The sequence below is a fragment of the Protopterus annectens genome, chromosome 14.part0 (assembly GCF_019279795.1).
Source record: "Protopterus annectens isolate FY-2018-M chromosome 14.part0, PAN1.0, whole genome shotgun sequence".
Lineage (NCBI taxonomy): Eukaryota > Metazoa > Chordata > Ceratodontiformes > Protopteridae > Protopterus > Protopterus annectens.
Genome location: NC_056748.1, coordinates 239,722,039 through 239,749,526, shown reverse-complemented (window position 1 = coordinate 239,749,526; position 27,488 = coordinate 239,722,039). Strand labels below are relative to the sequence as shown.

General features: G+C 39.0%; 1 protein-coding gene across 1 annotated transcript in view; it reads left to right on the top strand.

Annotated features, from left to right (window-relative positions):
• Positions 1–27,488, top strand: part of HSPA12A (heat shock protein family A (Hsp70) member 12A) — a 956,869-nt gene that overhangs the window by 441,171 nt on the left and 488,210 nt on the right. Inside the window, exon 4 of the mRNA XM_044055963.1 lies at positions 10,684–10,870. Within this exon, the coding sequence (XP_043911898.1) occupies positions 10,684–10,870 (187 nt within the window). The remainder of the gene's footprint in view (positions 1–10,683; positions 10,871–27,488) is intronic.

Sequence of the window (27,488 nt, the reverse complement as noted above, 5' to 3'; positions counted from 1 at the left end):
ATTTGTTTGTTTATACTTGTATATAATTTGCAAATGTTTGGAACTTTTCAGCATTTATCCAAATTTAGCCTTCCTAGAGGGCACCTGGCATCCGGGGCAAGAAAAACTGAGGAAAATGGCGTCGGCTGATGCCTTTATACCCCAGAAGCTCTGACGTCGGGGAAAGTGCGACATCAGCCAAGGCCAGACCCAGACTTTGGAATCCGGCCGACCGAAGGGCTGCCTGAGGCAGGACAACCCATATGTTATGACTGCAGATGCATACCTATCGGACATCTACATTTATGGTAGGTACAAAACTGTACTTTCCCTTGTACTACTTCACTTTAGTCCTGCATATGCTCAGAGGGAAAAGCAAAATTAATAGTCTTTGAATGTTTATCCTACAAATCAGTAAAATCATGTCATATTTACATTGAATATAAAATAAATCAGCAAATTATTTAGAATTATCAGGCATCTAACTATCAGCAGCTTCCTTATGATATCTTATTCATGGTTTCAGCCATTTGAATTAATTCAGTTTGTTTCTAGAATACATTATGATGGCTGTACTTTGCCAGACTGAGTAATATAGTTTGACATCTTGTTTACATAAACAAGAGATCATTTTAATGCATTGTCTGTTTTGTAACAGTTCCATATTTTCAGTTTGTGAAAATAGTTTCTTCTGGCTCCATTTAACAAATTGTTGGTGTTAGTCGTAGTTTTATGATTATTTAAGTGTAATACTGTACACCTTGTAATTATGTCAGCAGATTTAAGGCATGGCATCTAGTAACTACTTGAGAGTAGAGGAATGCTAATGTTTTTAAGAGGTACTCTACCAGAACAAATATTACACAGAAATGCACTACCAGTCATGTGTTTTGTGACAGCTTATTCATGTTTGAAGTACACGTTCCATGTGTGCCAGTGTTGACATAAAAGTGTGTCATACTTGTAAAATCAACACAAGCACACATTTTCCAAGAAAAGTCTGACATTTAATGTATTGCCTTGAAGTCAATTCATTATAACCAGAAGCATTTTAGGGGAATAAGCCACTGCTAAGTAACAAAGTCTACACAAATTTATTTAAAAAGCTGCTAAACTTAGAAACTAAAGTCTAAAGCAGAACATGTGATGACAAGAACAGTAGGAGGCATAATTAGTGGTGTGGCATTGTAGAACTGCTGCAACTTAGCACAGCTTGGCTTCAAAGATAAATATCTATTTAATGATTATTATGACATACAGTGTCTGCCTACCCTAAAAAATAGCTATAAATGAATGCAAAGGTTTGAATTTCTATGAAGAACTTTTCATTAGTGTTGATAACTAGTGGTTTGCAAAGCAGAATTTATGCAGTTCCATTTCAAGTCTGATTCTTCCAGCTTGTCTCATATTAGGAAAATTAAACATTTTATGACTCAACATAAACAGGTGAATGGGCACATATTAGTCTTCTCCGATATGCTAGTACTCATCACCAGATTTTAGGTAAAGAAAGATTTACCCACAACTGGTGTGGTTTGCATATGGGTCAAAGCCTGAGTAGGCAAATTTATTCAGAAAAGGGTGAATTGTACTGCATCTGCGGTTGAGCAGTGAGTATTGCTAGTATGATGCACTATCGTTATTTTAAAGAGATATTTCTTACCTTTCTAAATAAGCATGTTGTATAAAAGAATTTTTTCCTGTAGATGAATGTTTCTACACACTGTATAAACTGGAGACTCCTTGAGAACGCACATCACATATACCCATCTATTTCAACAGAGGGTTTCAGTTTTGGGTATTCTGTGTCACGGATACCATGGCAATGGTAACTATTGATAGTGTGCTAGGAGAAGGTAGAATAATTTGTGGGTTTTAAAAATCATTGTCAAATGAACAGAGGAAAGTTTTGGTGTTGATTCGGTGGGGATATTTACTCCCTGGTTTGAGAAAGGAATGCAGAATAAAAAGGTGATTCTGTAGACTTATAATGTTTGTATGGAAGAAGGGAGATCAGGGATATAAGGAAGTATAGATAAAGTGCACTGTGCAACGTAGTTTATACAGATTTTTAATGAAAATAATGCAGATGAGGGTGAAGGTTAGAATGGGGAAGTGTACAGGAAAAGCAATATGTAGGAGCAGGAAGCAGATTTTTGGACTGTTTTTAAACATCTTTATTAAATTACATTTTAAGCTGTGACATGGGCACACATTTATTAATAGAAACAAAGCAAACCATAGCAGCAGTTTCATTGTTTTCATGTTTTCATGCAGCATACATGTTTTCTTTTTAACAGTTATCATTCACTCTGTTTACACAAATTGTTCAGTTCCTATCTTTCATAAAACCTCACTCTTCCTCCCCTCCTACGCATTATTTTGCATGTACTGTTCCCACAAATTCCATTCCTTTCTAGTAATTCACCCCTTTCATTTTCTAAAGATCTTGCTTCCCGTTATTTTATCTATTCATTAGTTCAATTACACTTCATTTAGATTTTGATTAGATCAGTTGTACTTGATTTAGATTTTGTTTCCATTTTCTAGTGATTGCTTTTTTTGGCAGCCAGTAGCAGTAACTTAGTAAGGCATTGCTATACCTAGGCAATTGATATCGTAAGTTGCAACTTAAAACAGTCACTTCCTTAGTTAAAGCCATTTGCTCATCCAATATGTCTGAAAAAGAACTCTATAGGGAATTTGTAAACTCTGCTAGCTTGTAACATTCCCACAAAGCACATTCTAAACTCTTTCCCATTACACCTCCAGCATTGTTTTACCTACCAGAGGATAAATTCTCTGATGTCTGCTTGATTTATAAGTTTATAAGAGTACCTATATAAACAATGCCAAGCTGGCAAATAGCACTGAGGATTAAGGCTATGAACTGTTAACATGCTGCTTTCTATGGTCCAGGGTCTGATGCCCTTAGACTTCATTTGTCTATTGTGTGACCATGAGAAAGTTAACAAGACAGTTCATTGGGGAAATGGGAAATTAGTCCAGATAAAATCACTTTAGCAGTGACATAGTAAGGTCTTACTATATCAAAGTAAGTAATATTCTAAATTGCAACTCAAAACACTAATTTCCTTAGTTAAAGCCATTTGCTTATTCAATATGTCTGAAAAATAACTCTGCAGGGAATTTGTAAAATTTGCCTACTTGTTACACTCCCACAAAACATATTCCAAACTACTTGTCTCTTTCCCATTACACTTTCAGCATTTTATACCCACCTGAGCATAAATTCTCTGTTTGGTTTATAAGAGTATCCAAACAAACACTACCAAGCTAGCAAATAGCATTGAGGATTAAGGTTATGAAATGTTAACATGCTGCTTTCTGTGGTCCAGGGTTTGATGCCCTTAGCCTTCATTTGCCTGTTGTGCGACCATGAGAAAGTCAGTTAACAAGACAGTTCATTGGGGCAACTGGGAAACAGTTCATTGGGGCAACTGGGAAACTTAGGCTGGGCTACTCAGTAGCCCTCTGGACTGTATTCCTAGTAACAAGCTATGAACCTAAGCAAAATCCTAAACCTTCTGGACCTTGCTGTATACTTGGGAGTCAGACAGATGCTCTCCCATTTTTGCTTTGTAAATTGCCTTTTCAGTCCCCCTTCCTAATATTTTCTAACCTCCTCTAAATGATTAGCAGATGCAGGAGAATCTCTCTCTCTGATACCCTCCCTGTGTGAGGAATAACGACACCTTTACTCTTTGATTTATAACTTTCTGCTTGTGTTATATCTCTAAAATATCTCTTCAACTCATTTACTCCTAAACTACCTTGCTCTGTGGAAAAGATCCACGTATCCCACTTATCTCTTGCCCTCTTCCTTCAAAAATAAATTCCTTCAGTTCTTTAACTGTCCTTCACAACTTCTGTAGTGCATACAAAAATGTGCCTGACTTGTGTATAAAACCAGAGAGACTAAAATCGTTTTCATTGGAAGTGTAATTCCATATTGAACTTTTTGGAAATGGAGTTGCTAAAGTGCCTGCTTTAATAACAGCAGGCACAGAGATGCAGGAGTGCCATGTTTCACACCTTAAAGTGCTTTTATGAACCAGAGTAATAATACAGAACGTATATTATGTGATACTGCCTGCCTGCCATGCATTATGTATATGAGGTGTCTGCTGATGCCCATCTTTGTGTGGCAGAGGGGGCAAGTGAGACCTGATCTGGGCACCAATTTTTTCACTAAGCTTCCTCAAGGTGTGGCATCATGGCTAGAGAAGGAGAGGCAAGTGCTCCTTTTAGAGCACAGTGGTGGTATGAGGAGGAGTCCAAAATATCTCTGTACCTCTACCATAAAGACTACAAACGGGCTCCTGCATGAGGGCTATAAAAGGCCTGAATATTATTAACATTATTATTTAACATTATGATAAACTGTACCATATTCAAAATATATATCAGCTTCAGTTTTTCATTATATAGGTACTGCGTGGTCTCTCTGTCTCTCTCTTTCTCTCTCACCTCCTTTGTCACTATCCATTTATGTTACTATTATATGCAGCAACATCACAACCTGTAACCATCCCTCTGGCAAGGTCTGTCATCCTCCAGTAGGTGGCAGCAGCAGCATCCAGATATTTGGGTTCCAGCCTGCCATAGCCCTATCTTTATCACCCACTTGTACCCACCAGTAGCAGTGCAAGTGGTAGTGATACGTTTGTTACTCATTAGCAGCTGTTGGTCATTATGGAAGAGATTATCAGCTGGTGGTTGGATACCTGAATTAGTCATTTGACAAACCTCATCTAGTAATTTGTTGAGTTGCATCCCTGTCCAGCACTTTGTGCACCATCTGAGATAGGACACTTGCCACACCTTTTTCATTTATATGGCCCTAATACCTACTGTGCACTCCTATGTTCATCTTTTTCCCTTACTACTTTTCCTAGTTACGGATATTCTCTCCATGTATATCTATCCGTATATATACAGAGAGAGATGTCACTGCATCAAAAATAGATTGTCAAACATGCCTCATGACCCTTTATGACTGCCTCATACCTTTATTGTTTGCTGTGACTGTGTGCGTGAGATTGTACCAAGGACCCTCATAGTACATGCTCAATTGAAAAGCATTACCGATGTTTGTGCTTCCCTGCGGCCACACCATGCTCCCACATGATCTTCCTACAGTCCATACTGAGGCCTTGGGTGGGACACAATGAGATGCTTGTCCCAAACCCTTGCCTAGCCTTATTCATTCATTCATTCATGTTGAGACTTGACCAGCAAACACTCTAAAAAGAAGGAGGCTGACTATGTGATCATATCTGTATTGTTTCTGAATTTCATGGAAAGTGTGCAAATATGAAAAAATCAAGAAAGTGGCAATAAATATGAGTTTGTATGGAGCTTATGGAAAGAAATGGAATGAAAAATAATGAAGATATAATTATTTTATATATATACCTAGGTAGGTGTCAATAAATGTTACTTAACAGAGAATGGTATTTAGGGGACGTTTTCAAAAACATTTGAAATGAATGTGGTAGAAAGGATGGGAGAATGAAACAAGTTTACTTTTTTTATTTTTGATGCTAAAAAGTGGTTTTGTGTTATGTTTTTCTTTGTTGTGTAACTTTTTAGGTGTCAGTTATTGTATGCATATTTCATGCTTTACCTTTATATTTTTAGTATCTTGTTTTTATAAAATGTATTTATTTTCAAGTTTCTGCTAAATAGAGAACACTAGTCTTTTCAAAATGCAATAAATAACATTTTTTTTATTTAAATATGTTCTCTTTTTTTTGAGAAGCATACTGTATAATTTGCTTTAATACTGCCAGCTTCTCTGAACAGCTACACAGATATAAAATGAAAGAAGAAAAGACAGTACTGTTTTACCATACTTTTTGTGATGAAAGGATATACTGCCAGCACAATTAGCTAGAATTTTGTAAATAATTTTATGCCGTTTGTGAATATCAAACTAATTTATATAAGATGCTGGTGTTAACAAATGTTTTAGAACTGTGTGTCGTGTATAACAAACTGCTCTGTGCAATTGTTTGTGTTGAAAAGGTATTTATAAAGTGCTGTTTTTAAAATGTATCCACAGTGTGCTCTAATGGAAGAGAACAGAATTGTACCTACGCTATGGTAACTGTTTAAATGTATGTGCTTAATAGAGGAAACTGCAGGGTTAATCTCAGTCCAGCAAACTTTAGAAAAATATCTGAAATTAAATTACTTTATAGGCTATGCATTAAAGAGGGAATCTCGCAAGTTGTCAATGCAGCTAGAGACACAAATTCTGTACTAGGATGCTTTCTGTGTTGTTCTTGAAGTGAACTAATTGCTACTTTTGAAGCATGAAGGAATGCAATTGGTTTATGACATCCAGCATCTGCCAAAGATCTAAGCAAAACCCTTGTCTGTATATTTTTACAGGTAGACGCTAAATACTGTCAACTTCCAGCAGTGGGGGGTTTGCATGAGAACTAGAAATCAGATGAAAAGAAATATCATTCTGCAAGCTATCCCAGCAGTAGTAATTTAGATATTAATTTGAGAAATCTCTTAGTGAAACAGAGCATTCTGTATTTGGTCTTGGACCTGACAAGAACCCATTCACTACAACATCTGCCTTGTTATAATAGTAAGTTATGTGGGAATAGTATAATTCTCTTAGATTCAGGAAGGAATCTATTAAAGCTTCATTTAGATGTTTTTCTTTATTTGTGTGAGCCTGTACTGCAATGTTATTTTAAATATTTCCTGTGGTTTTGAACTCTGATGTCACTGTGAATATACATTTAGTATTGTCTTGTTCTTTTATTATTTATTATTAAATATATTTAAAACTTTCACTGTGGCTGATCTGTTTAGAGGTATTTAAGTTTGGCAGTACTTGCATATTTATTTGGTGACACTGTGTGGGCTACTCCTAACAACCTTGCTCTTGGTCAAACTGCCATTTGTATTAGTATTAGTATTAATATTACAAAGTAAGATCGGACACCTTTTGTTAAGGGCCTTAAAGTAGCTGATAAAGAGTGACTGGTGGCAGTAGAAAAACTACCTTATAGTCTGGGCATAAGGAGGCATAGCTTGTAAACCTGTGCCAGCCTTTCGCAGGTGTATGTGTATATAAATCAAACCTCAGAGTGTGTGTGTCAGCTACTAGGGCAGGGGCACAAAGCACTGGTTGGACAAGAGAGGGTGCTTGAGATCTTGGCTTGGTCACTCAGTGGAGATCTCAACTCTATAGCTGTGCCAGCGGGGAGTCTTACTGGGGATCTAGAGGAAGAGGGAGAAACCATCCCCGGACTGACTGTGGTCTCTGTGTGCTCTTAAGGGAAATTACACTTGATGCAGAGAGTTGTATCTGGAAATAGTGTGTGTGTACTTGTCAACCTCTTAGTGAATGTCCCCCACTGTTGCCAGTAGTGAGGACTGTGGCTCCTTGATTACTGGTCCAGTGGAGGGTCGTCATACCTTTCTTATGCCAATTAGTCACAGAAGTCCTGACCACATAATTAGAAACTAAAATATTTAAAAACTTAAAGGTGAATAAAGAAGTCATAATAAAATTGTGAGGAAATTGCAATTACATATTTTTCAGTGGTAGTAAGTCACAATTCTCAGAATTATGGGTCACCCTTCATTCGCATCCATGTTGGTATCAGCTTGTAGCTTAAATGTTCCACACAAACTTTGTGTTTCTTTTCAAATTATCTTTTGTTCTTGTCACATTGTTGATGCCATTTAATATAGTGTATGTCACTCAATGCAAAAAGGCCTTACTGCTTTTCTAACCAGCAAGCTGTACACATCTAGTGTTGTAAATTATGCTGGATCTCTTTCTCAGATCATTATTAAATATTTATATTTTAACTATGTATAAGCTAGTGGTAGTAAGTCTTGTGTACTGTGGCTGAATACAACAATGAATCAGACTGTAACAAATATAGAAAAAGGTACTTAATATCCATGGTTGAACAATACAAAAGTTACATTGCTTTCCCAAGTGCTGTCAAAGGTAATAGCAAACTTTTGTAAACTAAAACTGTGAAACAGTGCCTCAGAATTAAAAAAAAGTCAATTACATCATTTTCACAGGTAGTATCAGAAGCACTAGCAAATGAATGAAACTCAAAGCCTGAAACAGAGCTGCAGCAATCAGCATGACAGTTTTATTGCTCAATACAATAAGTAATAAATATGTCATATGTATTGCTGCAGATATTTTACTATAGAAAGCAATGAACTTCCCAAGCTAATTACCCCAACATTGTTAAAGACACCATGTCTTGCTGCTCTGCTCCACAGTTCTCAGTGCTATGGTACAGAACTATTTTGGTTGATTATTTACATATTTTGTTCATTTGTTAATCACAATGGAACAGCACATATATGATGTGACCAGGTCACAGTTGACTAATGATAATGCCAACATGCACATGGCAAAGTCTAATGACATGGTGACACTGTCAGCAACAGTAACATTAGAGGATTCACACACACACACACACACACACACACACACACACACACACACACACACACACACACACACACACACAAAATGATACTCTGGAGTGGAAAATCATTCCTCCAGCCTTATCAGTAAATGATGCATGTCCTGTAACTGTGAGGTCCACTTAGGCTTCACAGTGTGTGCACATTAGAATGCAGGATCCTCTATGAGTCTAAATTTGTTGCTAAGATGGGTGCAACACTTGGCATTAATCAGAAAATGTCAGTTATTCAGGCACAGATGGTTAATACCCACTCCATTTTGGAAATGATGGATGTGCTTTCTGGCCTGTGAGATGATGTGCAACACTTGCAAGTCCTTTTTATGAGTTCCTAATCCATGAGTCTTTGTTATGTTACTAGAGTTTCTTACACAAGTTATAATGTTAGTGGTGAGGTGCCATTCTTTGAAAAAGAAAAAATCAGTGGGGTCACTCTTTAAACTTATGAACATCATTATGCATTCTAATAAACATTGTTAAGTTCATTATCCCAAACACTGTGTTATAGTATCATTTATTATGTTGCAAGATGTAAGGTTAGTGGCCATAATGTGAAAAGGGAGAGCCCACGGGAATCAAATGGACATACTACTTTGACAGGGTTTATACCATAAAATAGAGAATTTTAACAGACTTGTATCTTATTCCTGATTTGAAGTTGTTGTCATAACTGATTAAGCTTCACAGCATTATCGATGAACTGCTTATACATTTCTGCTTGCTGCATACAGGAATGACTTGTCTGTGCCAGGCTGTGTAGAAAATTTTCTGTCCTTTGGGACTACAGTGCCACAAGAATGATGTAGTTTCTCAGAGTCTTTTTGTAAGGTGCAAGATTCCCATTGTGAGAATAATTAAGGATAATGGGATCTGGAGGCAACATGTGTTTAAGCCCTCTGAAAAAGATATTTTAAGCTCCTAGTTGTTCATAAACTTTATAACCTTGAACGCATGCGTTATGAGCATATGTATAATCGAAGAGTGAGTTTCAAGCAATGCTTGTCAGGAATGTGAGAATCAAGGTGTGTAAAACTCTTAATGGCTACATTTTGGTATGTTTCTCTTTATCCTTAAATTATTTTCAAGTTTTCAGAAGCGACAGGAATGGAATAAAATATGTTCAAAAATGTATTTGAACCTTTACCTTATATTACAGCTTTCTTGCTGATGCAAGTGCAAAAATAATGGTACAAAATGCAGAACCACTGCAGTGAAAATAAGTCAGAAATGGAATACCAAGTTCAAAATGTAATCTGAACCTTAGTGTAATATTACACTGTGCGATATGAAACAAGTATGTACTACAGTATAATACATGATATGACCAAATTCGACATTGAACAAGATTTCTGGAAATAATAATGTGACCAAACTCAACATTGAACAAGATTCCTGGAAATAATAATGTGACCAAATTCGACATTGAACAAGATTCCTGGAAATAAACCATTTAGTGCTCTCATCTGAAGAATCACTGTGGAGGTACGAAAACACTAAATAATGCATTTAATCACATTTCTTGGACTCCTGTTAAATGTGCTTTTTGGTGTCTTTGGAATTTTTACATGCTAGCCCTTGCAACTCAACTTGTTTTTGAGGAAGTTGTGTAGATTGTAGAGTACATTAAAATGGGATTGGAATGAAACAGCATGCTGAAAATACAGTTTTAGCTGGTCTATATTAGTTCGCTGAAAGATATTTCCAACTAACACCTCTTCATCAACACCTAACCATCGAAAATCACTTCCGAGATTCGTAGAATTTTCCCAGGGCAATGAAGTAGTTGGCTAACTATACAACTTTGTCCTTTTCCCCACTGCAGTGCATTCTCTGAGTTGGTATATATAGTTGGGGGGCTGTGGAAGCAAAGCCCAATGGGTTTGATTTAGTGTGTTGTATGTTCTGTTGCACTATGGAACAATTGTTTCATTGCCTGCCTGGGAAAATTCTGTGAATCGTGGAAGTGTTTTTTGATGGTTAGGTGTCGAAGAAGAGGTGTTCACTGGAAATATATTTTGGCAAACTAATATAGACAAGCCAAGAGTGAACAGTAGAAGGAGATGTGAACTGTTCAGATGGAAATTTATTTTTGTATGGTCAGTTTTAAAAGTTCTTTTAAACAAAACGTCTAAAAAGAAGTCATATTTTTGTTCAGTGAAAACCTGATTGTTCATATTTGAATTTTTATTTTTAGGCGATGGGAAGGTGGAGATCCTGGTGTATCCAATCAGAAAACTCCAACTACAATTTTATTAACACCAGACAGGAAGTTTCACAACTTTGGATTTGCAGCGCGAGATTTCTATCATGACCTAGATGCGAATGAAGCTAAACAATGGCTGTATCTGGAGAAGTTTAAAATGAAGCTGCATATGACTAGCGTAAGTCTTTAACAGATGTTTCATACAGTAAAATGACATGTTTTCTTTTACTTTAAACTGCTACATTTCCATTAATATCGCAATAATGGTTCAAATGTTCATAGTTTATTCCTAGAAAATCGACCAGTTTGGTCATCTGTAGCCTGGTCACTGTAATTCGCACTAATTGCTACCAATTTCTGTCAAGGTTTGTAGGGAAAACAGGGCTGTATTAATAGTTTTCCATCTATTCATTCAGGTTTCTTTTCAGGAAGCTGAAGGTATTTTGAAGAGGAAGTTGATCTCTAAAGCAGATAAATCCTTTGAGTAACATCATCCATCATGATGGCAGGATGTGTTTATGTTTCACTGAAAGTTTAGATCTTTCGTTCAGGCATCCATGGTGTTGTCAGTTTTGTGACTATGAATGAGGTTACTTTGGACAGGGTTATTTAAGGCCTTGTAGTCCATGCACAGGTCATTTATAAGGAGTATGTACAAGGCAGAGAAGAAACATAGAGTTCTGAACTGTTCTGGAAAGATACTGTAACTCATCCTTGATGTCTTTTTGAGGAATTGAGTTGGCATTTTATATTGAATCATGTGTACTGGTTGATGGGAGCATTATATTCAGTTGTGAGCTTGTTAAAGAAGGACTGGAAAGGTATTATACTTTTTATGTTCTGGCTTTTTTGTTTATATTAGCAGACTAGAAGGGCATTATTGCTTTGGCATGACATATTTGTTTGTATGTATGTATGAATATGTGATAATATCCTTAGTCCTAGAGGCATATGTGATGACCTCCTTAGTCATAGAGGAAATTCCCTAAGTAATTATCTGGGCTAAATAAATGCATTTCCTAACAACTCCGGATACCATACCTCTCAACTCTCCAGATTTTTGCCTCATATTTTTGGCCTGTTTCTCATAAAATTTAGTTTTTCTGTCTAATCTTTTACAAATTGATGAGGCTTAGTGTAAGAAAATATTGGCAGACATTTAAGTTTCAGACTTCATACTCTTCAGAAAAGTCAAGATAATGCAAAACCTGTTATTATATCAACTTTCTACACTTTTAAGAGCAGTATTTAAAAATTGTCTCTATTTTTGGGCTTTTGTCCCTCCATTATTTATGGCTTTGTCCAGATTTCTTGCTCAAAGAGGTTAAGAAGTATGCCGGATACATAGTGGTCCAAGAAGAGCGAATTGATAACACATGTACCCATGTCTCTGATAACGGGGGGGGGGGGTATTATTAATGTGGTAGAATCAAGGATGTTCCTGTCTATCAAAAGATATGAGCTGCACTTTTTGGCATGCAGCTTGAGACTGTGGTCCTAGTACCAATTGTTTGTACATGTTTGATCCTCACACAGATCCTCTGGCTCCCCTAAGGAGCTGATGGCATGAATTTAACAATCATCAGCAAAATGAGTTAGTCAAAGACCCCTTGACATCAGCTTTGATAGCAGAGGATTATTTATACAAAACCTGGGATGCTGCAGTACTAAGGACTGGGGGACGCTGCTGGTAACAAGCCTTTTAGTGGTGAGTATGCCCAAGTCTTAATTTGCTGAGTTCTGTCTGTGAACCAATTTATCATTTGGATAACATAAAGCTCTTTATATTTACTTGGATAAGCATATCTATGATGCCTGAGTTATGGTGTCAGTGGCTTTGTATAAGACTGTTTAAAAAGCTAGTGCAAGTAACATGGAATAAAACTTAGTCAAGAATTTTTGAGTTTTCCTAACTTACCCAGTTGCTTCTTAAGGCAGTACACTTTTGCTGAGGTTGGCATTGCTACCATAGGATGCTTGGTTCTTTGGTAAGCTTCAGATTGTGGGTACTTTCTGTGTAAAACCTCCATGCTCTGCCTGTTTCTACACGACTTTACACTGAGATTTCCAGTTTCCTTACAAAACATGCTGATATGAGGATTGTTTAGCTCTAAACTGCAGTGCATGCATATGTGCATGTGTGTATGTGAAATTCTGAGAACATTTAGTGTTATCTTTAAAACTATTAAAAAACGTGTGATTAGGAAAAAAACACACTCCAAAACTGAGGGTTCAAACAATGCAAAATAGGTGTAGCAATGAGTTGTGAAATTCACTATTTTATATTTTTTGATGAATACTCTGAATCATCATTACTTTCAGTAGTGCTTGTGTGTGTGCATGTGTGTGCGCATAATTGCGTACGTGAGTCTGTGTGTGTATGTGTCTGAACACTTACACATGTGCATGCGTGTGTGCATGTGTGTGAATTCTGCAAATCACTGGTATCTCAACAAGACTGAGTGACTTTCTTGAAAGCCACAATAAGGTCTGACATCCTTGTAATCTTAAGCAGAAAAAAGCTGCCAGTAAGAAAGTGAATGGAAAAGCAAATAGTATGGATAAAGCAGAACAGTGGATGCATTTAAGGCACTTAGGGTTTAGTTTTTAATCAGATCAGCATTCACATATTACTACATTTTCTCATCTTTGCATTACATATACCTCCCTGAACTACCTTTCTAATGCATGCTAACCCTAACATTATCCGTAACACTAATCTTATACCTTAGCTTTGAAAAATCTTTTCTGTAACACTATCTCTATTAGACAAAGTATGTCTAAATTTAGAACTAGGGTTTTGTTAACTGTCAGTAAAAGGAAACTGTGCTTCCTTTTGCAATCGTTTTTTCTTTTTTTTTTTCTGGATTGTTCAGTATATTCATTTTTCAAATACTGTCATCGATCACCTGTGTTTCAGTGTTTGTGCAGTTTGATATATCAACACAAAATGATGTATCTAAATGTTTTATGTAGCTGCAAATATATATCCCCCTCCTGTACCACCCCCACGCACATACAGTTATGTGCAATAAGTCATAACTGGGAGAATAGAAATGCTTAAATTATTTTAAGCCATGTTTCAACTGGTGTTAAAAAGGTGCCTCATTTAAAGATCATTCTGTGTGTCATCATTTCAAAGCTAACACCTTTGTCCTGCAAAAGTACACTGGATGAAACAAAACTAAGGATCCCCTCGGGAAACATGTATTCTGAGAAGAAGCATAAGTGCAATGAATAAAAAACTAATGTAGAGCATTTAGATTTTAACTAATTTACAGCAATATAATCTTGAAGTGGGGGGACGGTGCACAACATAGCAACTTTTCTTATCAAATCTTACAGATCTTACTGTGAATTCAGTTTTTGCTTTACAAATTCAAGACAATAATTAAATCATTTAATTGCATCAGAAAACTGAAAAGGAAAACTGTGAATGCAAGACTTTAATATGAAAAGCAAGTAGTTTTGGAATATTGCTTAATCTGGATTGTTTTTAAATAGAACATTTTTTGGCAGCCAAGTATTACCTTTTTAATCTTATTAATAAGCGTATTAATTTTATGATTCCGCCAGTGTTTTTTTTTTATTTGCCTACATAGTTGTGTCTTACTGGTAAGTGCTTAGTAATACTAAAGTAAATAATATCGTAGAACAGATTAACAGTATTTGTGAATGGATTTATTTGGTACATTGAGGGTAGTATGCCAGTCTGTTTTTTCTAAGTATGTCATTTATTGCATTATAGTTTCAGCTGGCAGTGCCTAGTAGGAAGGATTTTTTTTTTTATTGCGTCTTATTTTGCTCTTGGGCTAAATACGTGGATACCATGATCTATGTTAATTACAAAAAAAATGGATGCAAAGGAGAAATGTTCTAGTTTTCTTATATTAAATATTGTCCATAGTTAGATGTACTATTTATCTCTGCTATTCTGACTACCCTATCCATAAAAATACTTAATTTATACTAAGTGGATATCCCTGATTTTGGTCAAATGTCCCCGATTTTAGGGACATTGTCCCTGTTTCTCTGTTCTAGAGGTTGAGAGGTATGGAATGGCCTTCATTGTGATTTATGGGAACTAATTAAGCATTCAAAACACAATGGGAAATTACTGTCCTTATTTCTTCAGCTGTACCTTATTCTTTATCACTCTACTGACCATGTTTACTTGTTCAAAGACTGTGGCAGAATTCTACCCATAATGCATGTCAGCATGCACCATTCGTAATGAAATACTAGGCTAGCTGCTCTTGTGGACCATTTTAAACCTTGCCAATTTCCCTTTTCAAGGTGAGAATCAAACCCTGAACCTTGTGTCTGTGAGGTAAACACCTTAACAAGTATGAACGAAAGAAAAGGAAATCCCAGGAGAATACAAATACTGCACACTTTATTGCCCAGGAGAATACAAAACCTTAACAAGTATAACAACTTCCAACTCACAAATCTTTATTCAGTTTATTGTTTAGAGCTTTCTTTGTACTTCTTTGGTGCAGGATGATCCCCTGATGGTACTGAATCCATATTTTCTATTCATTATCAGATAAATATGTGAAATAAAATACTTTTCTGTTATTCTTTTCATTCAGTTTTAAGTGCATTGTTATTACTATAGCATTGCTTTAATGCTGTTTTTTTTTCTTTTCTGTTATCTTGTGAACAAAATATAAATGTGCTTTACAAGACCTAGGAAAAGGTGAGGGAAACAATATTACCTCCTTCTAAAACAGGCACTGTTTTGATGGTCCTTAGAATTTTGGGCTTGTCATTCTGCAGGAGGTAGCATAGTATTTAAAATCATTATTTGGAGAATTAATCCTTTTTCCAGTTATTTATTTATTCATTTCTATAAACTTTTTTTCAGAATGTCAGGAAATATAGTGTAAATGGAATCTCTGAAGCAGAGAAATGATTTCAACAGAAGATACACTAAAACACAGAAATGATTTCAGCAGTCCAGATGTACTGTGTAATGTCTGTGCTGTCTCCCACTTGTAAAGTTCTCATACCTAGGCTAGTACATACATTTAGGGCAGCTTGTTTCAGTCTTCTTCACTTTTCTCTGAAGATACTTTTAAGTTTTTTTGGTCAAGTGTTACCTTAATTTGAAACATATGATTGCACAAAGTAATAATGGCTGGAGTAAATTTTGTTAATGAAAAATGTAAATAATTCAGCTTAGACAAAATCAGTCAAGATCCTTTCAGCTTTTGCAAGTTCATTAAAGTCAGGCTTTTTAACAATTATATGTAAAAATATATATTAGATTTAGTACTGAGTAATAACTTTGTTATTTAAATGATAGCTCTACCAATAAAATGTCGGCCCAGCTATGTGCACTGCAATGGTACCCAGTTATACCGATTTGTTTATGACATAATGGAAAGATATTTGTAAATTTAAACTTTGATTTTTTTCGGAGTATACATTTTTTATATTGATTATGTCTTTTTAATATGACATAGTACTGTATAGAATTAAATTATTTTTTTATTTAAATAACTACAATGAATATTTGAAATATAAAATGTCTTTTAATTTTTAGGTTTTCCTCAATGTTGCAGGGGGATGTTTAGCTAACTGCAACCCAGGTGACTGGGGTTTGATTACTACCCCTGGCACTGGATGGGGGATGTTTAGCTAACTGCAACCTAGGTGACTGGGATTTGATTAGTACCCCTGGCATTGGATGATCCAGGTAGGGAAACGTGTGAAAAAGCAGGGCACACTCATCTCTCTTGAGGGTTGCATATATTCAGAAGCATACAAAGCTGTGCGATTTTATGCAGTGGAGACCAGAAAAAAAAACTGCCAAGTGCCATGTTTGGAGGGAATGTCACATCAGCCTATGTCACATCTCATCCCCAGTTCTTCTCTGGATATCTATGGAAAAGTTGGGCTTAGAACAAGAAAAGCTCAAAGCACCCCAATGTCTGTATAATTGATAAATCCTGGTCACCCCTTACCCTGATGATGGAGAATGAATAGGCTGATTGACTGGGATGGTACTGATAATAGACAGACAGCATAAGCAAAGACATAAAAAAGTCTTTTTTATTTTAGAAATGTAATTGTTTAGTACTATTATGAGTTTAAATAGCCTAGTAATAACTTAGATACCAGGATTTACAATAAGAGAATTATAAATGGATTTTTGTAATATTCCATATATTGCATTGATTTGAAAAATAACATTGTAAAAAGACAAACTATAAGGATGACTAAGTTAACTGTGGATGATTCTGTTTTTATTAATAAACTCATAATTGTTGAAAAGAAGATATACTGACAGGGATACTATGAGAGTGGGGTAATTAACTCCAGAGTGTCTTAATTTAGTTAAGAAAGAAAAAATAGGCATGCACTAGCCTTATAGGTTCATAGGTTCATACTAGGCTATCTGCCCTAGGGCATTTATAAGCCTAGCCAGAGTGTGTTTGACTTTCGCCACCCATTTTAAATTAATTTTGCTATGCCATTTTTCGAGGTTAGTATACTGTGCCTCTGTCTAACAGTGACATAGAAGTGATACCCGGGGTAAACCTACGATCCCCCATCCACTCATCAAGATTCCTCTTGAAGAGAGTCAATGAGGGACTCTGCCTAACCTGGACTGGGATTTTATTCCAGAGTGAAGGGAGCCTCTGGGTTATGAATCTGTCCCTCCAGCATGTCCTATTTATTTCAGTGCTGTGGTTCAAGTCTCTCGAGCGCTTAGCTCGATGGGATTTGGATTTTCTGAGGTGCAGCATGTCCATTAATTCCAGGTTGGACATGGCTTTATACGTCAGGCACAGATCACCTCTGAGCAGGCAGTATGCCACTGAGTAGAGCTGGAGTTTCTTTAACCGGGCAGCATATGGCATCTGTTTGAGCCCTTTGATCCTCTTGGTGAGGTACTTTTGGGGTCTTTCCAGTTGCTGCAGGTGTCTGGTAAGGTACATCCCAAAAGGGGCATTGTACTCAATTATGGTCCTGATGAGCGATGAGTAAAGAGGCACGATGACCTCCCCTGATCTAAATGTGAATCCCTTCATGATTAGGTGGGCTATATAAAATGTTTTTCTAACCACTTTGGCCACGTGGTTGTCAAATGAGAGACTGCTATCAACTTGGGTCCCCAGGTCCCTAATTACTTCTTCTGTACTTAATGGATTACCACCTATGTGGTAATTTGTGGGCACTTTGTTTTTGCCAAAGGGGATGACTATACACTTTTTGGCATTTAGCTTGAGGCCATGGCTCTGGCACCAGTTGTCTGTTTCTATGAGGCCCTTTTGGAGGATGCTTGTGTCGGCTGGAGAGTCGATTATAGCGCCCAGTTTGCAGTCATCTGCGAACTTGGTCAGCCACAGTCCTTCCCTGTTGGCCTGTACCTCCGAGAAATATATACCGAACAGGAGAGGTCCCAGGACTGAGCCTTGTGGGACGCCACTTGTAACTGGTTTGGAGTCTGACATGGCTCCAGCAATTCTAACCATGTGGGTTCTGTCCTTGAGCCAGTTTGCAACCCATCTAGTGACATATGGGTTTATATTTAAGCTGGTGAGCTTATCTATAATGCCCGAGTGGGTATTGTATCGAAGGCTTTTGCGAGGTCCAGGTAGGCTGTGTGGACCACCTTCCCCTCGTCAATGGCCTTGGTGACTGTTTCAAAGAAATCGACCAGGTTTAAGAGGCAGGATCTGCCCTTAACAAAGCCGAACTGGGTAGGATCCAGTGTCTGTAGGTCCCCAATATCTTTTTTTATGAGGCCCATGATGATCCTTTCCATAGCTTTGCAGACCAAGCTAGTCAGGCTTATGGGGCGATAGTTTCCACGATCCATTGAGGCACCACCTTTGTGGAGAGGGACCACTGTTGCTGTTCGCCACTCTTTGGGTACATATCCTGTGGTAAGGCTGAGATTGAACAGTAGTTTTATGTTTGGGTTTAGCTCTTCTTGAAGTCCATGTAGGACGCAGCCCGGGACACCGTCTGGTCCCATTGATGCAGTGTTTTTTGCTTTGGAGAGGGTGGCTCTTACCTGAGCATCTGAGATGTCAGGGGGGCAGCACTCTGCTGGGATAGATATTTGCCCTTTTGGTGGGGGGGGAGAAGTTTGCGCTGAACCTGTCAGCTAGGATGTTGGCAATGTCTGTGGGTTTGGTGTATTTTTTGTCATTTTGGACTAATTCTGAGCATATCTGGGAATTCCCACCCAGGTTCCTAACATAACTAAAGAAAGCCTTGTGATTATCCTTAGTGTCCTGTGCAATTTTTCTCTCGAAGCTGGCCTGGAACACATAGCTCACAAAGCCAGTGTGCCGAACAGTCACAGCCCTTAAGGCTAAACAACACACCTGATACACTTGTAATAGGTGACTCTATCATCAGGCACACTGACGTCCCGCTCACCAGGCTGAACAAGGAGAAGGTCACGGTGAGCTGCCTATCGGGTGCTAGGATCCGCCACATAACACAAGCACTCAGGTCACTCCAAGGCAAGTACAAATATGACTCAGTCATTGTCCATGCTGGTGTGAATGACCTGAGACGTACCTCCCTGGACTACATGAAAAGAGACATAGAGGAGCTCTCTGGGCATGTAGCCCAGGCCGGTATGACCCTGACCTTGAGTAGCATCTTACCCTCACCAAGAATGATGCCACAGTATGAAGACAAGATTATCAATTTCAACAATTGGCTTAAGTATTGGTGTCATTCAAATGGGATCCAATGCCTGTCAGCCTGGAATGACATGCTCGACAAGCCACGATGCTTCGCTAGGGACGGCTTGCACCTGTCACCCCTGGGCTTTCGGATATTGGCAAAGGCTCTTGCTACCCCCGTAGTGCCTTTTTTAGGCAAGGCTCAAAAGACAAACCCACCTCCATAGGTATCACAAGGGATAAGAAACTAAGAGTAATGCTACTCAACGCCAGAAGTCTAAACCTCAAGATGCACGCACTCGAAACTCTCCTTAGCATGGAGAACATCGATATCTGTGCAGTAACAGAAACCTGGTTCAAGGCTCTCGAGAGCACCCCAGCACTACCAGGTTATACCTCATACCATGCTTTTCGGCCCCAAAACTTGGACCGAACCAGACAAGGAGGGGGAGTATCAATATTCGTCAAAGATACCCACACCTCCAGGTTGGTGGCACAGCACGAAGCATCAGAGACTATCCATGTGCAACTAACAGTGGGTAAAACTGCCTTCCAGTTTATAGCCTGCTACATACCACCCTCCCAAACCCAGGAACCCCACTCGGCCTTCCTGAGAACACTGGAAAATATGAAGGTCTCTCCAAACACCATTATATTGGGTGACTTCAGCTACCCAACCATAGACTGGGAGCATTACTCTAGCTCCAACACCCTAGCCCAAAGGTTCCTAGAATTTATAAACTCAAATGCTATGGAACAACTTGTTACCACTCCCACAAGAGGGGAAAACATACTGGACCTGATCATCACCAACATGGGGACTCTATGCTCCAGACCAGAAGTGTATCCCTCACTGGTAAGATCAGACCATAAACTAATCTCACTGGATATTCACATCCCGACCCCACCCCATGCCCAGAAAACCACAGTGAAAAACTTCTCTAAAGCAAATTTCACACTTCTCAAAACCGAGGTGGAATCCTTCAAAGCCCCCGGGCCTCTGGATATCTGGCCCAGACCACAAAATCCTTTATAAACGCATTCTATGAACACCTTCAGGAATGCATGGATCATGCAATCCCAAATAAAACCAAGACCCAATCCTCCAAAGGCAGACGTCCTGTTTGGTGGACCCCAGCCATAAACAAACTATACAATAGAAGGAGGAAGCTACTACATGACAGAGCAAAATCCCAAAAAGGGAAGGCATCTCTGATCAATATTAGCAAAAAACTACGGGCACTCATAAAATCGTCTAAGGCCAGCTTCGAGAGAAAAATTGCGCAGGACACTAAGGATAATCACAAGGCTTTCTTTAGTTATGTTAGGAACCTGGGTGGGAATTCCCAGATATGCTCAGAATTAGTCCAAAATGACAAAAAATACACCGAACCCACAGACACTGCCAACATCCTAGCTGACAGGTTCAGCGCAAACTCCCCCCCCCCCTCCCCACCAAAAGGGGTAATATCTATCCCAGCAGAGTGCTGCCCCCCTGACATCTCAGATGCTCAGGTAAGAGCTGCCCTCTCCAAAGCAAGAAACACAGCATCAATGGGACCAGACGGTGTCCCGGGCTGCGTCCTACATGAACTCCAAGAAGAGCTAAACCCAAACCTAAAACTACTGTTCAATCTCAGCCTTACTACAGGATATGTACCCAAAGAGTGGCGTACAGCAACAGTGGTCCCTCTCCACAAAGGTGGTGCCTCAACGGATCCTGGAAACTATCGCCCCATAAGTCTCACTAGCTTGGTCTGCAAAGCTATGGAAAGGATCATCATGGACCTTATAAATAAAGATATTGGGGACCTACAGACACTGGATCCTACCCATTTCAGCTGTGTTAAGGGCAGATCCTGCCTCTTAAACCTGGTCAATTTCTTTGAAACAGTCACCAAGGCCATTGACGAGGGGAAGGTGGTCCACACAGCCTACCTGGACCTCGCAAAAGCCTTCGGTACAATACCCCACTCTGGCATTATAGATAAGCTCACCAGCTTAAATATAAACCCCTATGTCACTAGATGGGTTGCAAACTGGCTCAAGGACAGAACCCACATGGTTAGAATAGCTGGAGCCATGTCAGACTCCAAACCAGTTACAAGTGGCGTCCCACAAGGCTCAGTCTTGGGACCTCTCTTGTTCGGTATATATTTCTCGGAGGTACAGGCCAACATGGAAGGACTGTGGCTGACCAAGTTCGCAGATGACTGCAAACTGGGCACCATAATAGACTCTCCAGCTGACACAAGCATCCTCCAAAAGGGCCTCATAGAAACAGACAACTGGTGCCAGAGCCATGGCCTCAAGCTAAACGCCAAAATGTATAGTCATCCCCTTTGGCAAAAACAAAGTGCCCACAAATTACCACATAGGTGGTAATCCATTAAGTACAGAAGAAGTAATTAGGGACCTGGGGACCCAAGTTGATAGCAATCTCTCATTTGACAACCACGTGGCCAAAGTGGTTAGAAAACATTTTATATAGCCCACCTAATCATGAAGGGATTCACATCTAGATCAGGGGAGGTCATCGTGCCTCTTTACTCATCCCTCATCAGGCCCATAATTGAGTACAATGCCCCTTTTGGGATGTACCTTACCAGACACCTGCAGCAACTGGAAAGACACCAAAAGTACCTCACCAAGAGGATCAAGGGGCTCAAACAGATGCCGTAATGCTGCCCGGTTAAAGAAACTCCAGCTCTACTCAGTGGCATACCACCTGCTCAGAGGCGATCTGTGCCTGACTTATAAAGCCATGTCCAACCCAGAATTAATGGACATGCTGCACCTCAGAAAATCCAAATCCCATCGAGCTACGTGCTCGAGGGACTTAAACCTCAGCACTGAAATAAATAGGACATGCTGGAGGGACAGATTCATAACCCAGAGGCTCCCTTCACTCTGGAATAAAATCCCAGTCCAGGTTAGGCAGAGTCCCTCATTGACTCTCTTCAAGAGGAATCTTGATGAGTGGATGGGAGATCATAGGTTTACCCCGGGTATCACTTCTGTGTCACTGTTAGACAGAAGCGCAGTATACTAACCTCGAAAAAGGGCATAGCAAAATTAATTTAAAATGGGTGGCGAAAGCCATACACACTCTGGCTAGGCTTATAAATGCCCTTGGGCAGATAGCCTAGTATGAACCTATGAACCTAAATATCCCATAATTATGAGGCTATTAGATTCAAGAGGTGCACTTTCTGACCACATATCCACTACCTAATCTATCCTCCCTTGCTTCCTAACAATCCTACATTCATCCTTATATATTCCTTGCAGAATCTGCCAACATTCAATGATTGCAGTTGGGAGTATCCTTCCAATGATGTGTGATCATCTTATTCAGTGATTGCAGTTGGGGAGGTTTCCTTCCAGTGATGTGTGATGGCCTTATTTGCTGCTAAATGCAGTGTAAACAAAATAGGAGAGTGATGGATCCCAGTGTGTGTGCCCCATAGACAGCCAGGTTTTCTTTATCATCTGGTGACATGGCAAATAATGTTCCTACCTTCACCCAAAACTCATTCCAAAATGTTCTTATCTTAACACACTCCTAAATGATTTGTCTCCATGTAGCACCCCCCCCCCCACACACACACACACACACACACTCACACAGGCAACACTTTCAAAAACATGACAGAGATGCTGAATTGAACTGTTTTACCCAGTCTGGGAGGGGATGAAAAGCTAATGAAGACAACTCTAAGCAGAAAATCACCAACACAGACAGGCAGTCAGCTTCTTTGATATGCTCAAAGTCCACACGACCTGCTCCATGGTAACACTTTTACCCTTCTCTCATTCATGACCTGAGCAAGATCTGCTGCTGGATTATATAACATTTAAGAGAACTGAGTATGTTTCTGCAAAGCCTAACTGACCTCTGGTATTCCCTGTAAGTTTGGCTGTAAAAGATCCCAGTAATGGGGACTGCAAACTAACATCTAAACTGCAAATATGCAACAGTTGGGCATTAAAGAGGAAGTGGTGCATATGGGAGACAATATTAAGCAAACCTATCAGACATGGACTTAAGGCCTGTATGTTGATGTATATAACAGAAACACAAACTTGAAGCCCTTGTATTATCCATTGCCAGATTAGAAAGGAGTGTCTAAGGGGAAAAAAACCCAGAATGGGTTTCCAAGCGGAACAGAAAAGTCATCAATTCCTTTGCATTCACAAAGGAGTACAGGGAAATCCACACTGCTTTAAATACAGTATTAAAATATTGAGAGGAAGCAATAGATTTCAGCATACCATGAATTCCTCTTGCTACTGCTTATAATATGGAGCATTGTGAAGTTTCTCTAATGAGCTCTACCCTAAGTGAGAGCAGTCTCATGGATTGCGGAATGGTCTTATTTAAATATGTCACTCAAGGGGTTGACAGACCTTTAGTGTTTAAATCATTGAAACATCATATTATAGCTGGTTGGGGTGCTGCAGTTAAACTAGAAAGCCATATACTCTCTACCTAGACTACAGTGAGCTGATAGAGCACCCCTTGGTTTTTAGGGTGTTCATATGAATTTAAGCAACTGTCTATCCTATTTTATTAAATGAGATTTAGAGAGAGACATTGATAGATTTTGAAACGCATACAATAATTTGTGAGACAGAATCATTTCATTAAGGTACAGCCTGACATCAAATGAAATGTATCAGCCCTAATTTTATGATAAGGGATTATCCATAGTTTGCTGAAGGAAGTTTGCATTTGCATTTTTTATTTCCAAAAAGAAATGGATGAACTGCACACCTAGACTCTTAAAACTCGCAGAGTTGAAAAAGAAACAATACCGATTTATTTCTGTGGCAGTCATTAGGTAGCTGTTTGATATGAAAATATTTTTTATTGAATTAACCTTATACCCTGAAACGTGTTGCCAGCTTTGAAGTATTTCCCATATTATTGGCAGATCTGTGGTTATCGGTGAGGCTTGTAAAAACAACAGTAGGTGGTCATCTGCAAACAAGGTGTCACCACCACATTATTGAGATAGTGGAAATTGCCCACTGACTCAAGTGAGTATCTCGTAGCTGTGTTGATAGAGGCTCTATTGCAAATGCAAAAAGAAGGGGCTAGGGGCAACCTTGTCAAATCCTTCACTTTATGGAAAAAGTTTTATATATACATCTGTCAGTTTTTTTCTACTGTAGTGGATCCTTGGTTCATTTTTCTAACTGGTTCCACAAAAAAGGGAGTAAAAGCTTGTAGTTCTAGTGTCAATTGACTGTAACTTAAGAGGGGTGTCCATGAGTTGACCCTTTCTCATCCACCTTGATACCCTTAGTACCTATTCTCAGGAAAACCTACCCCTCACAAAACCTAATTGATCTGAATGAACCAAAGCAGAAAGTAGGGAAGCTGGTGTAAAGACCCATATACCTATGTAATTTTTACTGTCAGCCTTCAATAATGGCATGGGTTTAAAGCTGGAGGGAAGCATGGGATCCTTTTCCAGTTTCAGTAAAGGAAGCATGGAGTGTCTCCATGAGGAGGGACACTTGCAAATTCTCTATTGCCACTACACAGGCCTTCCAGAATAGGTCAGTGGCTCTCCGGGGCAAGAACTTGTAGACTTGTGCTAGGAGAACTTTACTCCTGGTGCTTTATTACTTTAAAGTTTTTTTAATAGATTGGAAAACTTCATTTTCGTTAATGGCTGTTGTTAGCACTTCTGTTGATCTTTTGACAGGGTAGCTTGGGGAAGCCTCAGGTGAGCAACAGAGGGTAAAAATCTCGAGTACCACTGCTGTGAATCCTCAGCCCGAAAAAATGTTATGAAAATTCTGTTGAAATATTTCCAGAATTTCTCACTTTGTAATCTGTAGGTCTATGGCCTGGTTTGAAGCCCTGATAGTGGGCACAGACTTTGCTGCTCTGAATCTGGCCTTTCTTGCTAATCTGGTGGATGCCTGAGGGATCATTGCATAACTATGCATACTAAGGCTATCCAGAGCTAGCTCTGTTTTTATATTTTTATATTAAGTTATATCCTGTATCTTAGTTTTGAGACTATTGAGCTCACCTCGTAAGGTGGAGAAAATGAAGACTGCTCCAACTTTCACTAGTTCCTCGTGTACCTTTCTTCAAGGGAACTCCTTATTCCAAGACTGCTAAAGGTCATTTGGCAATGACCTTAGCTTTGCATGAAGGAATGTTTTATAGGTTCCCCAAAGAAAATGAGTGGGGTACTGTTCTGTGTCATGGGCCACAAGAAATTCTTGCATAGCTTCTGAAAGCTGCATTACAAATCCAGGATGCCTTGCATAATATGGGTAAAGCCTGCATACTTTTGGAGGTGATGGCTCTAAATTATTAAAGTCACCAGTTATACCATCATGGTCAGAGTATGGACAGGGCAGCATCTTGAATGTCACCCTGCTGTGCATTAGGTTCTCATCTACCTACATCCTATCTATATGTGTATATGTATCATAGTGGGGAGGGGAGTGATAAGTGAACTGAAGAAGGAGGTGACTGTCGTGGAACCCCAGGTCTAACAATGTCATCTCTTGTGTTTGTGTCTGTAAGAACTTTGTGTTAGGGAGACCTTAAATGTATGGTTGGCAGAGGTATTGATCTGCCCAGTAAGACAGTTAAAGTCCTGGGCTAGGATTAATACACCCCTCTTCCATTCCTGTAGATAATACAGGATGTGCTTCAGTTCACTCACTTTGGCTACAAGTAATCACCTGGCCACTTACACATACGACTGCCCCAGCAACAGCCCCACCTGATAAAGCAAAAGTTTCTAGTGGTTGCCATCCTATAAAACCTTTCTGTAACAGTCATGAAACTCTTTTACATTTGGTTGTATGAAGGGAGGAGGCTGCTAAAACTGGGTAACCCCGCATGTTCAGTTTTGTATGTTCTGTATGCCTTAAATAGGTCTTTTTACATAAGTCAGGGTTATGAAACCTAAACCACAGGTGTGACCTAGGTCTCTCAGCAAGATAGCTGATCCTATTAAGATTAATGCCAAGAACCTTCATTACAAAAGATAACGATGTTAAAAACCACAGACCACCCTCTTGATTGAAACCTTACTGGGACCATCCAGGGAACACTCAGCCTCAAAATAAAAAGGAATATGCTGGAATTTAAAATTCATGTTAAAATACTTGCAGATAAAAGCAATTAAACTATATAGCATTCTATGACAAACATGGCAAGACATTGAAATAATATGAAACACTTTAAAGGCTGGTCTAACTACTGGAATTATCTAAAGAGACTGATCCCCCATAGATCTCTGGGAAAGAAATCCAGGCAAATCACTGGATTAAAACTGCTCCAGGGGTTGACCATTCCTGCTCATTGGAGGTGTACTTTTTCAAAACAGGTCAGAGACAGTTGCCATTTTTAGCATGCAAGTTTGTATCAGCTAGATAAACTGTCACTGGAACAACAGTAATATAATAATTGTGAATTAAACGTTAACATCTTCTGACAAGTGATTAAGCAGTTATATCATACAGCTGTTATTAAAATATGATCTGAGTTTGTTTGCAGTGCTAACTACTATGATGTTTACAGTAAGAGAGTTTCAAGTTGGATGTCATGATCCTTGCTGCTTTGACTTCTTTGGACCAGGAGAGATGTCCGAGGTATCCAGAGGAAACCTGGATCTCTTAGCTATTGGAGTTGCCTAATCCATGACATCTGGAACCACAATGGTCATCTGGCTTTGCAAGTACTTGAGGGCGTCATCAACTTGAGCAAATATCTGTGGGCCTTAAAGTATGATCTGCAAACATGCATGATAAAGGATCACAGCTTTGATGGCCTTCCCACACACATGCTTCACCGTAGGAAGCCGTTGCTTATGTTGCAATACCAGCTGCTTTGAATAGTCACTGCCAAAATTGATCCTGTAGCCTAAAATACAGAATCTCCTTTTTCCCTCAAACATCCCAAAGCATCTTCTCCTTTTTTGATAGGAGAGGAATCTCATTATCAGTGATAGTGTGTGTGTGGGGGGATCCACCTTAGGAGGAGGTGCGAAAGAATGTTGAGCTATTAATTAGATAGAGCTTTGATGCTGGTTCTAATTCCAGAATCTCTGTAGAATCCATGCTTGTATGAAAATGAGCATTGCAGTTTGCTGTGTGCCC